This window comes from Buteo buteo, chromosome 15, assembly GCF_964188355.1.
Source record: "Buteo buteo chromosome 15, bButBut1.hap1.1, whole genome shotgun sequence".
Lineage (NCBI taxonomy): Eukaryota > Metazoa > Chordata > Aves > Accipitriformes > Accipitridae > Buteo > Buteo buteo.
Window position 1 is genome coordinate 29570253 of NC_134185.1, and position 14618 is coordinate 29584870.

Here is a 14618-nt window from a genome sequence, read left to right on the forward strand (position 1 = left end):
CTGCTTCCCCACTTGTTTTGCTGTTTCTAATGATTTTGTGATGTCGTAAGGATTCTGGCTGCTTGTGACAAACAAAGTCTGCAGCAATCAATACACAAACACTCTCTGCTAATTGAGGTGAAGGCTGTCTTCCAGCTTCAGTTGGGACCCAATTCTGGCAGACTCTGGGGGGACTGACCTGACACGGTGACAACCCCCAAATTACCGACGGAGTTTGATCAGCAGGAGAATTAACTCTGATAGTTTGGCTGTTAAAACCGCTGTTTAGAAATAACTGTGCGCTAGACGAGTGCAGCTCTCTATTGGGTTAGATCAGTTGTGGGGCAGAATTGTTCTTTCAACTTTCATAAGAGGATTTTTCTTCTGTGCCATGGTTTTCTGCTGAGGTAACTTAGGTAACAGTTTAATTTGCTCCTAAGTGGGGTGACACTTCTGCTTTGCTTTCACTTGTGCTTCTCCAAGTATGGATCAGAACCACCGCTTAAGCTTTTTCCTCAGCCAGCTCCCTGGAGAAGGCTGTGCTGTTTGCTCTTCTTGATCTTGTATGTTTGTACCCTGTTGTGGCTGTATCCATCATTCCATTAAAGGTGCATTAAAATATGGTTTAAACTTACAATGCTTTATGAGAAATGACTTCATAAAGTCATGTGAAATTGGAGCTTTGGCACAGTATCTGGGGTTTGTCCAAATGATGGTATGTGGGGAGAAGCTTGGAAGTCCGTTCTGCGTTAGCCTTTCCCAAGAAGTATTTATCCCTGAAAATGGGTCAGCATGCACGCCTGTCCTCTTATTGCTTAACCTATGTAAAAGTTATCAATTACTTTCATGTTGTGGTAGCTTTAATAGCATAGTTTTTCACCAAAAGCAGCTTGCTTTGTTGCGCATGGGTCCTGGTAGGATGAGATAGGTCTCTTTTCAGGAAGGCAGAGAAAAATAACTATTTATAATTCAAATCCTAGCTATTTTGTAACAGCTTGATTGCATAAACAAATTTCTTTAAAGTTACCTTGTTTGTAAGGGAAGCCAAGTGATGGTATTTTAATCTCTCATATTCCACCTTGAATCTTAGAAATGAGGTATGTTGTGACTATACATGACAATCATCTGTCAGTTAAAAAGTATTTTTCAGGCTTTCTTCTGCTTTTGCTTGCACCTGTGTGACTGTGCTGTTTCTATATTAAATTTATCAAGTAAAGAGGGCACAATTTGGTTTCATGTCTGATAGTCAAGAATGAAAACATTATTAATATGTGCACAAGAAAACTCACCTACAACCTCAGACCTAGCAAAGACATGGAAATTAAATAGTTGGAGGTAGCTTTCCTAAGAAAAGCAGGACGGTTTAAGAATGGCTATAAAATGTGTGTCGTTTTTCTACAGGCCAGGGAATGTAGATGATCAAGGTGGTCAAGATAGTTGAGACATTTATGTTAAAAGTTCTCGCTATTTTCAAGTCATCACCCACTTCCATGGCAACTCTCTGTTAGGTTTTGTAGCCACATTCTGGGATGGAGTAGTGAGATAGGCGGGACCATACTTCTCTTCTCCTTCCCTCGATTATGACAGCTTTATTTTATGCTAAACACCACTTTCAGTTGGGGAAATGTTAAGCACCGTGAAATGTTTCTGTAGGTACAAAAGTAAAACGTAACAGCAGCCATTGCTGGTGAAACCAAAGGTTTGATTAACTATGGCTAATGATACCAGCTGGGCTTATCTGTATTAGAGGCTCAGTAATACAGATTACTGAATAGGGTTGTGTAAATATGTGCTGGTTTGGGCCCTATCTTATTTGAAAGGGGAGTGCTGGTTGGCAAATGCAAACTCAGGAGCATTTGCCAGCCTTTGTGTCTGGTTGGGACCCTGCCTACTAAACAGTAGTAGAATGAGCTATTGATCTCCTCTTTTGCAACATGAATAGTTGTAGGATAAATTGTCACTGTTGTTGATGGATTTTGCTTGGCTCTACCTGAAAACCAAAGTGATATTTTTGCAATGAAGATTGAGACCATGTATTTTCACTCTTCTATAAGAGCTTATAGGTGTTAACTTTTTGTGCATCTTTAAGAAAAGCATGGGAAGCAATTTCTTTATGATACTAATTATTGTTAGTAGGTAACAGTACTATTCCATTGGAATTGCTCTGAATCTGGGTTAAGCCAGTCCGAGCCTGGTGGAGGTCGGAGTTTGACTGTTCAGGACTTTCTGTTGTAAGCAAGATGAGGAAAGAGCTATGTACCTTTTTAAGCATTGCTTCTGTAAGAGAGTAGCATACACATAAAAATTATCTGCTCAAGTAACTGACCACGCTTTGGTTTAATCTTCTTAGTTGGAAAGGGAGAATAGGATTTTGGTTTTTTTTTTCTTTTTCTTTCTAATTTATTGTTTTCTGCGGTAAGTATTTGAATGAATGACAGTAAACATGCCATGCCTTTCCTGCTTTTGGGAGGTCAGGCATGCTGAAAGGGAGGGGTGCTGCCCTGTGGCAGGGGGAAGGTTCCCATTCTGCACCGTTGCTGTGCCTGCATCCCGTCCCGTTCAACCTGTGCACCCATCGCCTTCCCGGGGCGTCAGCCTGGGCTCTCGCAGTTTGTCTGTGCCTTACCAGGGCGCTCAGATGGGCAGGATAGACCTGGTTCAGGCTTGGCTGGTAACAAATTTAAACACAAATGTCATTTTCTACAAGTCTTATGCTGGCTGTAAGAGGACAGGCTGTTCTCCTCTGAATTTAAGGCTGTTCATTAAAGGGTTAACTGATAGATATTTTTTTTAAAATGTTATTTCTTTTACAAGAACCAGCTGTTGGAGTTAGCTTGTTTTGTTTCTGTGTTATTTGGCTGTGATGTTTTTATTCTGATGCTGGAAGCCCAACAAACCATTACCTTATTAAGGTCTTGCTTCTTCGCTCCTTGTATTTCCTAAAGCTACCGAGCCCCTGCGAGCAGGGCTCGCTCCCGAGATGGCCAGGTTATTCGAGCGTATGATGGTATGCGGATGGTCTCCTGGCCCTTGCTTCCTTTCTGTAATCCCTTCCCACACCTGCTTGGCTTTAATGTGGTCTTTTGGTCCCACTCCTAGGCAGGAGCAACTGCCTCGGTTTCCTGCCCCAAAAAGGGCAAGAATCCGGCTTGGTCTGCTGCCCTCAAAGCTCTTCTTTCATGAGCATCTTTGGGTCTTTTAGTAAAAGTGAACGTGTCTTCTAAGGAATAGAAAAATTACCATACCCATACGTAGCTAGCGTTGGTAATACGCACACCTGGACAAAATAAGAAAGCTCTTGCGCATTTCCTTGTTCCCTTTAATGAATGCTGAGATACCTGTGAGTTTGGGTCAGATTCCTCCAAGGTTTGCAGTTTCTGCCACGCTTCCTCCCAGGTTACCTTCCTCCGCTGGGATTTCCCCCTCCCTCTGCCCCCACGCATGCCCGGGGAGGAGATGAAAGATTGATTTATCTCGCACGCTCCAGGGCTCCCAGCGGTTGTGAAAGCTTTCTGCCCGCCGATCCCTCTGTCTAACTCTGGCGTGTCCCTTTGTCAGAGAGCGTCCCAGCTCAGCGGCAGCCGTCCGGGAGCACCAGCCCCGGTTTTGCCTGGCCACGGGACCAACCGTTGCCTCCGCTGTGGGTTTCAGCTCACCGAGGGTGCCAAAAAACCAGCAGAAAGCATGTAACCTCCAGACACCCTGATGACGTGCACTAGGTTTGATGAGTGGTAGCAGGCAGAGGCGTGACTTAATGTAGCGTCGTTTTTTCTAAACGCGTTACTGAGGTAAAATAATTTCCCTTTTTAATTCACTGGGAGCTAGAGAAAGTAACAGGAGATGAAAGGGCGGAGAGGGGGAGCTCATGCAGGTTGGTAATGACTTGTTTACATCTTGCGAATTCAGTACTAATTTGTTTTTCCACAGTTAACTTTCTATAAAACCTATCCCTATGCGACCAGGACAAATAAAACCGGAATGTTCCCCTTGATATCTCATCCATGTGAGCAGGTAACACCTGGTCCTGTGGAAAGAAGGGAAAAGGAGTTAGAGCTTCGTGTCAGTGTGTCATCAAATGAGAAAGCAAATTAAGAGGCCTTTAAAAAAAAGGTTTCGGTTGAGTTTAGGTGTATTCTGAAGGATATCTTGCTAGTTCATCCTCACAGTTATTTTAGGAGAGTGCTGTATGTGACTGTGGAGAGAAGAAGGAGAATTTGAACGGGAAACGGACACCATGGTTTGGGGTTTTGCTCCAGGCTGCAGAGACCAGTTTTGCCAGTTAAAGTTTTGGTCGGTTTCTGGGGCTAAAGCCGCTCTGGTCGCTGCCCGTGGAGGTGGTGCCGGCCGTGGCCCTTGCTGGTGTGTGTCTGCACCGTCCCACAGCACCCCTGGGGACGTGGGTTTGTGTCGGCATGTCCCAAAAGCGGTCCTCGGAGTGTTACGGATGAAGCTGGAATCCCAGCCTGTGGCTGAGGTTGTGAAAACTAGATGAGCTTTGAGAATTTAAATGGATGCCGCGTTTAAATATGCATCGTAAAGCATTCAGAAGACGTGCTTTTGGAGCAGAAAGGTCAAGCCTTTGATGTACCGGTGGTGGTTGGACTGTGGTTATGTACGTGGTGATTCCCTCCCAGAAAGCTGCTTGCTTTTTGAGTGCCTTTCTCCTGAAAAACCAGATACTAACACGTTCTTCAAAGGCTCCGAGACTTGGCTTCTTTTTGTGCCTTTTTTACTGTTGACAGTGTGATAGTTAATGCAAATCTCATTAACAATGTGACTGGAAAAGGCGGTGTCTGCTCACGCCTGCCACGTTTGGGCCCCAGTGACGACTTCTTGCTGAATGTCCCATGGAGCAGGAGCCACCACGTCATTGTCATGGCTTCATCCAGACGTGTGGTACCAACGTGAAAGGAGAACAAAGACTTTGTGTCCTCAGAGGACTTGTGAAGGAGGACGTCCTGCTGGACCCTTTCAGGGTTGGTCTACGTGAGCTTGTGACACAGTAGAAATTTTTCAGTGGAAGTCTCTGGTTGTACTTTTATTAGTAATAAATGGCCATTTTAAATACAACTTAAAGTGGATGTCTGTCACAAATATATATAGAAGTTCTTTGGGTTTTTTTGTCTTTGAATACCTGTCAGACATTGTTGCTGGGAGAAATTAGGTTTCTTGGGCTACTTTTAGTCCCTGAGGTGGGGAAAAGTGGTTGTGGTTGGGATTTTTGTTTTTTTTTCTCCTCTTAGACATCTTAAAGGTACCGTTGACATTTGCCACCGTCTTTGAATTGCCTCAATCACCTTCCTCATTCTCCACTGACTATGAAGAAAGACTGGTCATTCTAGTTGCTTTGGTGGCCACTCAGATATATCCTGGCATAGCAGAAAATATTAATCTAAAAAAAATGATTAATTCAATGCCAGTGTGCAGGAGACCCTCACCATTTTGAACTCTTTCTGGATCCTTTTGAGGTCAGCAATATGTGCCCTGCTAAGGAGGGGAGTGACAGCTCTCGACTAGACTGGGATTACAGGTTGTGGTTGGCAGAGAAGATGGTGGGGTAACTTAATGAGAAAGGGATTCGGCAAGTAATTTATTGCAAGTCTGCTGTATTGAGAAATGAATAAAAGGGGGAACAAAAGGGAAACATACCCCGTGGAGTATGGTTTGTGAAGTAATGAACAACAGGCAAGAACTTGTGTGAAGATGTCCGGTGGAGGAGGTGGCACACAAGAAACCCAGTCTGTTTTCCTATTTGGTGGTGATACAACAGAAGTAGCCCCTAATCTAATTACCATTAGTTCTAGCTGTTCATTCTTGCTTGTCTTGCAGCACTGTGGATTTGTACTATTTGACAGTAAAGAGGGAGGACAGATGGACTGAAAAAGAGAATGTTTCATAGGATTTTTTTCAGGTAAAAGGAGTTTGATGGAGAATCCCAGGATATCACTGGCACAAGTCAGAGGTAGGGCATCTGAACTGCTTAGGTTAGTACTCAAACCACAGAAATGGTCATGAAACCACAACCTTAAAGGCAGGTGGAAAATGCTTAGTAAAAGTTTGCACTGTCTTTGGTTTGCACTTGTTGAATCATGTCTGCGTGGATTTCGTTTGGTTAGCACCTACCATTATGGAGTCCTGCACCATGGTGAGCCCTTCAAGTATTTTCCACAATTATTTTTTTTTTAAAGCACACACAAAATGACACTCTCCGCTTCCGAGTCCTACAAGAAATGTAATTCTTCACTCATTTGCAACTTACCAGCAAAAATGAAAGAGCAATGTTTCCAGTGAACTAGAAAGCGATGGGATTTTGCTTAGAAAGAACTAAAGGGAACTTTAATCCATTTGTTTCTTCCCCGGTAGAATGTGAAGGTCCTATAGACCAGACTGTCCCTTCACTTGCATCTGTGTGTTTCCAAAATATTTTTTTATGCATAACATCCTTGGTAGTTTACAGAGGAGAACTTGGTACGCTGGTCGAAATTTTATTTCTCTACAGAGGTGCAGATTAGACATGGCACTGTTCAGTTTTCTTTCAGCATTAATAGGTGAGAAGTAGGAACAATTTACTGGTTTATTTAGCATATGCATCTCTGAATGAAGAGTAGAGTTTCAGTTAGAAAATGCTCATTTTTATGTGTCTACTTTAAAGTGGAATAGTCTGCCCAAGTACAGCCTGCACAGGTTATGTTACATCCAGCTTGGGCCAGGCTAAACGCCAGGTATAAATCAGTGCGTCTCTGGTGTAGTTTGAACTTTGCTTTCTGTGTAGCTAACAAAGATTTCCTTTAAAAGAAAGCTCAAGGGTCGGAAATAATTTTCAGACTTAAAGTACCATGCCATCTGTTTCTGTTTTCTGTTGCTGGCATCACTGCATTTTGGGGCAGTAAGTGGACCAGTGTAGAGTCTGGTCATCCCAACCCCTCCCAAAAAAATATTTTCAAATATAATGTCAAGAAGGGGGGGGGGGGGCAATATATTGCTCTCCTGATAGTTTAAATGTTACCTTTCTGTAGGATGAAAATCAGGGAGAGCCTGTTTTCTTCTCATGAATTGTTAGCAGAGCTAGCCCCTCCTGAGATGCTTTACAGAAGGGAAGCACAGCTGGGCATAAGAACTGGATCCTGCCTGACATTTAACACCATAGTGCAGCTCAGCTGCTTTTAGACATACCTGAGTCGTTCCTCATGCTGTGAAAATACACCATGCTGTTGTGTATACGAGAGTTCTGAAGTTCTTAATACACAGTGGTATTTTGAAATTCAAAGACTTAAAACTTGGGGGGTTGACATTGTGGTAAGCTGATATTGAAGGATAAAGCTCTTCAAAATAAAAAAAAAGTCAAGGGAAATAATAAAACCAGTTATTTTTACCCATGTTATAAGAGATATTTTTTTTTTCTTTTTTCTTTCCCATTTCGTAGCACCTCCTGGGTCTGCAGCAGCAGGTAGCCTAACAGGCTACCTCTAAAGCTGTACTTGTATCAATTGCTGATGCTACTGCACAAACAAAGATGGACTGTTTTGGTAAGACAAGGCTCCATTGAAGTTACTGCTAATAAGCAAACCAGCTCTGTTCACTTCAGTCCCATTCAAAACATGGGAAAAGGATCAATCTTTGCCAAACTTGAAAGGCTGAAACTATTACATAGGATAAAAATGATTTACTTCAAGTGGGTGTAAAACACATTTTCAAAATAAACACTGAAACCACACGACTCTTACCATATATATTAATCATATTCTGTGGGGGCATGAAATGTAGAAACTGTTCAGCTTTGTATTCCTTCATTTTATAAAGGCAGGTTTGTTCTAACTAGCATTTAATATAGGCAGTGCTTCTTAAGTACCAGCTTAGATGCCAGATACAATGTGCCTTCTCACTGTCAAGTGTTACTCCATTGTAGCTTAGTTTACTCTTAGCTAAAGGGCTTGCCTCTTTTAGTATTTTCCTAATGCTTAAAAAAACCCCGAAACCCTGAAGTAGTCATAGATGGGATTAATTTGACTACCTGGTTTTAAATTATTGTACCTACAGTTCTGTAAACAGAAGCTCGTACTCATCCTTGCAGTAGTGCAATAGGTTTTTATATTTCTGTAGCAAATTGTTTTCCTAGTTTAGTGTGTTTGAGTGCTCTAGTGCTGGATTGATCATCATCCGCTTTTTAAGCGTAGCTCCATGACGTCCTGGGTGACTCTTCTGAGAAGAGTCACTCTAGTGATGTTATATGCTCAAGTTCAATTTTCATATGCTGCTATGGGTGAATTAGTGTCCTACAGGTATAAAATGTGGACATTCCCCAGCATGTAGTTTGTGGGGTTTTGTTTTTTGTTGGTTTTTTTAATACCTTTGAATACATACTATTCCTGTGCTTACACTGGTCCATGTAAAAGCCAGACTGTCTGAGCCTAGCCTTGCTTGCATGTGGTAGAGCTCTGCTTACCTTTCAGAGCTGGAAGTGAAATTCCTGACAGTTGCCTCCTAAAAGTGAGCATATTGCTGGGGGAGCTGCCTCTCCTCTGTAGGGCTCTGCCTCCATCCTAACCTGCACCCACAGCCGAGGCTGCTCGGGGCACGGCGGCAGCGATTCCTTGCTGAGGTGTTCTCCGCCACGCTCTGGTCTGGTACAGGCTGCCACCATCCTCTCCCTTATTTTCTCTCTCTGACGTATACCTAACCTCTTTGTTCTGCTTAGGTTTAGCTCCATTGCTGCGAGAACAAAGGTAGTGCAATAGGGATTTTTTTGAAGTCAGTACAAACCTTGGGTTTTATACCATTTTGTTACGACTCTTCTAATCCTCTGGCTCCTGATTAAATTAGTTATCATTCAGTTAGAGCCCATATGGCTCCATTGCTGAGGCAACAGCGACAGGGATGTGTTGTGTTGGTTTGGGGTTTTTTTCCTCTTTTCTTAGCTTAAATACTGCATTAGTGGAGTCTGATGTCTTCTGGTACCACCATGCAGCACCGAAGTCTGCATCCAAATCTGAGGTGTTCCTAATCATATTTAGCATATTGTTTGGCTGATTCCTGTAACGGAGCATGTTAAAGAATAAGCAGCCTAGGGAAATCAAACCTGCCAACCTCGGAACAGTAATTCCTAAAAAGAGGTGCCGGTTGCACCATTAAACCCCTTCTTCTCTGCACAGAGATACTCGGTAAGGAAGGAGTTGGGCTGGTGGTCAGCTCCACTTGTACAGTCAACACTCATTCATTCAAGATTACTTGAGGCAGACGCAAACGTGCTCAAGCTGGGTCCTTGCAGACTCTCAGGATCCAGCAGGGTTTATTAACTCAGGCTCAGTGCCAAGCAAATGCAACTCTGCTGCTCCCAGACCCAGTCGGATCTGCCGTTTTGGCACGGAGTCCGAGCTGTTAAAGCCTGCCAAGCATGAAGGGTGCAGAGCTGGGTCCAGCGCTGTTCTCTGATGCAGGAGCTCTGCAAATGCGTTGCAGATATCTGACCAGATGGATCAGCTTGGGACCATCAGAGTTCGGCAGATCCATAACAGTTTCAGCCCTGTTAACCTTGAGCTTGCTTCTGTGCCTGGTTTTGTTTCAGTTGTCTTTTTAACTGTGTTTTGTTTGCTGCTTTTTTTTTTTCTTTTAAAGGGTTTTTGGGGATGTCTTTTTTGTTTTGGTTTTTTGGGGGGTTGTCTTTAAACTCTTGAGTTCTGGGGAAATTTATGAGCTTGGTCAGCCCTAGGCTTAGCTGACACTTTCTGCGCATGCAGTGTGGGGCACGTAAGGAGCTCCTGGGAAGCAGACTGCAGGAGCACCGAGTTTGCTGAGCAGGAACCAGCTCAGGGCTAGCACTGAGTCAGAGCTGCTACAGTCTGACGATTGCAAATTGACTTTAATTTCTCTGTGCTGTGATTCCCAGCACGTTTTCCAGTGGAACAGTATACAGGTGTTTCCATTGCCTGCTTTTCACAGCCGGTATGAGCTGTGATAGTGGAGCGCTGACCATTATACCCAAAGCATGGAGTTCTGGATGGGTACTACTAGTTAGGACTTGTGTTTTGGTTTTGCAGAGTACGTAGCCATGTACATACACTGAGACTATCCGGTTAATAATTGCAGTTTTCCTAAGGCTAGTTAGCTTTTCTGTTTGGATTTGAAAATACTCCCTGGAAAAACTGCAGTGTGTTTGGACTAAGTCAAAATAATTTTAAGATGATATGCTTGATAGTCTGTGGATTGTTACAGTACTTGAAATTAAATTTCCACACAAAATTCACAAATGCTGCTTAACTTTTCCAAGCAAAGGGTCATACAGCTCTTCTGGGTTTTTTTTCATATGCAGGTGCAGCTGGGACAAGCGGATATAAAATGCCCGATCACAGAGTGCAGTGAACACCTGGATGAAACAACTGTCCTCTATAACCTGCCCAACGACGACATCATCAAGTATAAATATTTCCTGGAACTCAGCCGCATTGACTCCAGCACCAAGCCATGCCCTCAGTGCAAGCACTTTACAACCTTCCGGAGGAGAGGCCACATTCCTACCCCTGCCAAATTGGAGAACAAATACAAAGTGAGCACGCTTGCCAGGGCCGTGGATTAGATGGCACCGCAAAAGTAGGACAGCGCTTGATGGGCTTTAAATGAGCTTTCTTGCATCACTGGGGCTGTGTGCAAGCTGTGATTAGGGATATGAATCTGTAGTATATCACTGATTAACTACTTAATTGATTTCTAACAGTTCAAGCAGTTGAACTTCAGCCCTTAGTTCTTTGGCAGGTGGTGTAATTTTGTCCTGACACACATTTTAATTTAGAGAGTGTTTTCTCTCTGACATGCAAACAATATGGTCACAATCAGAAGAGACTGGGGAAAGGGAGTTATCACTATAACTGATAATTTTAGACACACAAATCTAGCAAAGATAAGTTTTCCCTGAAACTCTGTGCAAATGAATTCTGGGCATTTATGGTATTAGGCTGTTGGCGTGCTTCTTCCTTAGAAATAGAGTTGTATGTCCTGCTTCTTGGTTTTGATCTCTTCAGTCCCTTACCAGAGGTTATACATTACTGTAGTCTCATCACTCCCAATACAGAAAACTTGAGAAACAGGAAAAAACCACTTCTACAGCATTTCTTTTAGTAGATTTGCTTATACTGTGATTTCAATCAAAGATAAAAAGCAAGAAATTACAGCTGGAAGAAGCTTTGAGCTGCTGAAGGTCCATCTTAGTTCCAGAAGACGGTTCTGTGTGCAGCATCGTGCTCTGTGTTAGTTTTCCATCTGGTTATTAGATTTGTTGTGGTTAATTTCATGATTGAGCTGGCCTTTCCTGGACAAACCAGTTCTCCTCAGTAGGAGTTTAGATGACTGTTTAGATAGCCCTAATTACACAGCATAAGATTCAGCCCAGTATGGAGATTAAAAGGTAGAAGGTTGTGTATCCAGTGGAGTCGGTGTTGAAACCTCGGTAAAGCTAACTCTGAGTTATGAGCTACTTATGTATATCTGTGCAGTGCAAGAATTACACGCCACACTGCTGGTTGGACTCAACATTTTCAGATTTTTGGCACCTTAAGTGGAGGTGGAGAAATTCAAAACTGCAGGTGAAATTCCTTCTGCCCACAGCCATTCTCCTTCACCCATCCCCTTAGCATTCCCTCAGATGTAGAGTCCAGGGTAGATGAGAGGTTGTAATGCTTCTGCAGCAGCCTCTCTTAAGGTGCCAAAAGCTGTTACTGTCCCACCACTGTGGGTCACAGGTGGTGCAGCTCTTGGCATGCCCATGATACAACTCTGAGGATGTTCCTCAAGGCACAAAATGGGTCGTTCTGCCCACCAGTGCCCTTTATGAGTTAAAATGCTGTAATTAAAATGTTCCCACCGCTTCCCTGCAAATCATAATTGTAAAGCAATGGGAGGGAGGCTGTGTGATGCATGAAATAGTGCAAGCCAGAAGCGGTTCCCTGGTCCTGTGGTGATGCATTTTGTGTAGCCCTGATCTGCAGGGCTCAGGTCTCCTCCTGGGAACAGACTCTGGCAAAATGTGTCCTTTGAGCTGTGGCCAGGTGTTGCCTGGAAGAATGTCTAGTTGATGCTGGTCAGAAATAGAATTAGGAAAGTGCTAGCAAGCAGTATGGATGATCATAGTCCAGGGCTTCAGCCTGCTCCCTGAACCTGTGTTGTTTTCTGGCATAGGTGCAGTTTTAATGACTTATTTTAAGCTTAGCACAAGGAATAGTTTTGCTGCAGGGATAAGGTTTAAACAGAAAACTATATATGAAATTGTGTATGTGTGAGTAATTACATACACATGTAACTGTGGACCATTATTATCTCAGTTATCTTAGATGCTTGTATGTATCTTGTCTGTGCCTTGAATTATAAGCTCTTTGGAGGTATAGACTCATTTTCTTCTGCATATAGCATAGGAGATATCCGACTGGAGACTGGGAGACTCTCATATTCACATGCAGGCAATATAAACAGCAGTTGCACCAGATGAATTCTGCACCAGCACTGGAAGTGCTGCCTTCAGAAGAACTGAGTCATGTGTGGGGAAAGTCTATGCACAAGCCTACTAGTAGGATTGCTGCGCAAAAGGGCTCAGTGCCAGTACCCTCGCTGTCCTATACACAGCAACAGGAAAACACTGTAAAATCCAGGAGTACATTCGAACAGATACTTTAAAAATGTTATTAATGGCATTCCTAAAATTTGATACACCATTTAAAATTATAAATAACCTCTAAATTTAAAGAGGTAGCAAAGTTATTGGATAGATTAATTTTCCTTACTATAGCTGTTTTATGTCAGCTAAACTGATCTAAGCCCAGCAGGTCAGTTTGCTGCTGCAGTTTTTCATCTTTGAGATCAAAGTCTTTGTGTGCTGAGCCTAGAAAGTTAGCTGGTGCGTGTATGTTGAGAGTGGACGGGAAGAAGAGGGAAGCTCTCTATCCAAACCTTTCTTGTCCCACTAGTGCCACTTAAGACAGCACAGTACAGCAGTGCGATTATTTAGTTTCCTATATCAAATATTTGCATCACAAATGGATCCAGCGTTAAGTAAGGAAATAGCCCTGCCCCCTCTCTTATGACCTAAACAGGGAGTGTAAGACTTGGTTGTGGGCAAGATCCTAATAAACTTTTGGTCAAAGCTGTTATGCCAAAGTGCAAAGGAAATGGGCAAAAATTGAAAAACTGGTAGTACAGTTCCTGTGCATGGAACAGATATGGGTTTCACAAGAGTGAGTATGTTGGCTTGTTCTGTGAGGGTGTTTGGGGTGGGGTTTTTTTGGTGTGTGTGTGTTGGTTTTTTTCCCCTAAGCCCTGGATTTCACCTGTTATTTTAATATTAGTTCTTTGACCTGCCACCTGCCATGAAGAAGCAGTTCTTGATTCTTGGACTCTATTTCTGCCCTTATTAACCTGTGAAGTTCATAATGAAGTTTTCTTGTTCTCTTCTGTCAAGCGATGCACATCACATAAAAGAAGGGCTTGAGTGCTTGGCTTTGGAAATGTAAACGGTTTTTCAATGCAGTTGTTATATAAACTATCTTTTGTTTGAACTACTCAAGTTTCTGAAACTCATTGCTGTACAACTTGTAGGCATCTGTACCTGCAAAGATGCTGTGATGGAGCAGATCTGTGTAGTTTGTATCAATCGGTTCCCCTTTTTGGATCAGATTTTAACCTTGAGTAGCAGGTATCTTCGTGGCTACACATCACTTCAGCCTGCCTTGAGCCTGAACTGCTGCGGACGTGGTGATTTTGCCGTGCTCTCCCTCTTTGCTCTCAGCTGTTCATTCCTGCCAGCTTGCTTTTGCTTGTGTTGATGTTTTGGTGTCACGCTGGGAGCTGGATCAAAGATCAGCTCCAATGGGACACAAGATTTGTTTGTTTTGTTGTTGCTTGTTTTGAGCTGGTACAAGAGAGGGGACAGGTTGGTGACGAGGAGGTGGCAGCTGTTTTGGCAGGAGCCCATATTTATTTTGGAGTAAAGTGACTGTGTAGCTGTAGCTAGAGATTGTAATTCATGTAATCAGTTAGTTGCACGATTAATTTGGCCATCCTGTTATATAGCCAGCATTCCACTAAGCAGCAGAAGATCCCACTAAGCTTTTTGCAGCTTCAGGCTCTCAGAATAGTTTTAATGTGCAGTCAGTTTTGCTATCATCGTGTCACACTGAGCAGTGTTTTGTGCTGAAGTTACCTACCAATTTTGAAAGGTCTTTTCCTGGGAGGTGAGGAAAATGATAGTTGGAACAGTTTGCAGTAAAGCGGCTAGCTAAGAAAATGGAAAATGTTAGCCTCAAAGGTCAGTGTTTCAGAAAGCTGAGAACCAAAAGGGTTAGTATGAGAAGTTGTGTAATCTTTTCTATTTCAAGGGAGACTGACCTCCAGATGGCATAGAAGTTTGTGTATATATCCATTCTCTCAATTCTGATCGACTGGAATGGAAGTCATAAAATAAATGGAAAAATGTTTGTGGGAGGAAAAAAACATATTTGAAAAAATACTAGATTAATGTTTGGGATTTTTTCAGATATAGTTTGTCTGCTTTGCTGAACTATACTATATTTTACTACTTTAAATTATAGGTGGATAGCATTTCTGTGTCCTCGTTGTGATGATTTCATGCACTAATACTGAAGCATAAAGCAAATCATATT

At 42.8% G+C, this 14618-nt stretch overlaps 1 protein-coding gene across 5 annotated transcripts in view; it reads left to right on the plus strand.

Annotated features, from left to right (window-relative positions):
- The window catches only part of RNF217 (ring finger protein 217), a 60939-nt gene that overhangs the window by 24076 nt on the left and 22245 nt on the right, over positions 1 to 14618 (plus strand). For all 5 annotated transcript variants that reach the window (XM_075046880.1, XM_075046877.1, XM_075046878.1 and 2 more), the window contains exon 2: positions 10286 to 10519. In XM_075046880.1, coding sequence (XP_074902981.1) covers positions 10286 to 10519 — 234 coding nt within the window. The remainder of the gene's footprint in view (positions 1 to 10285; positions 10520 to 14618) is intronic.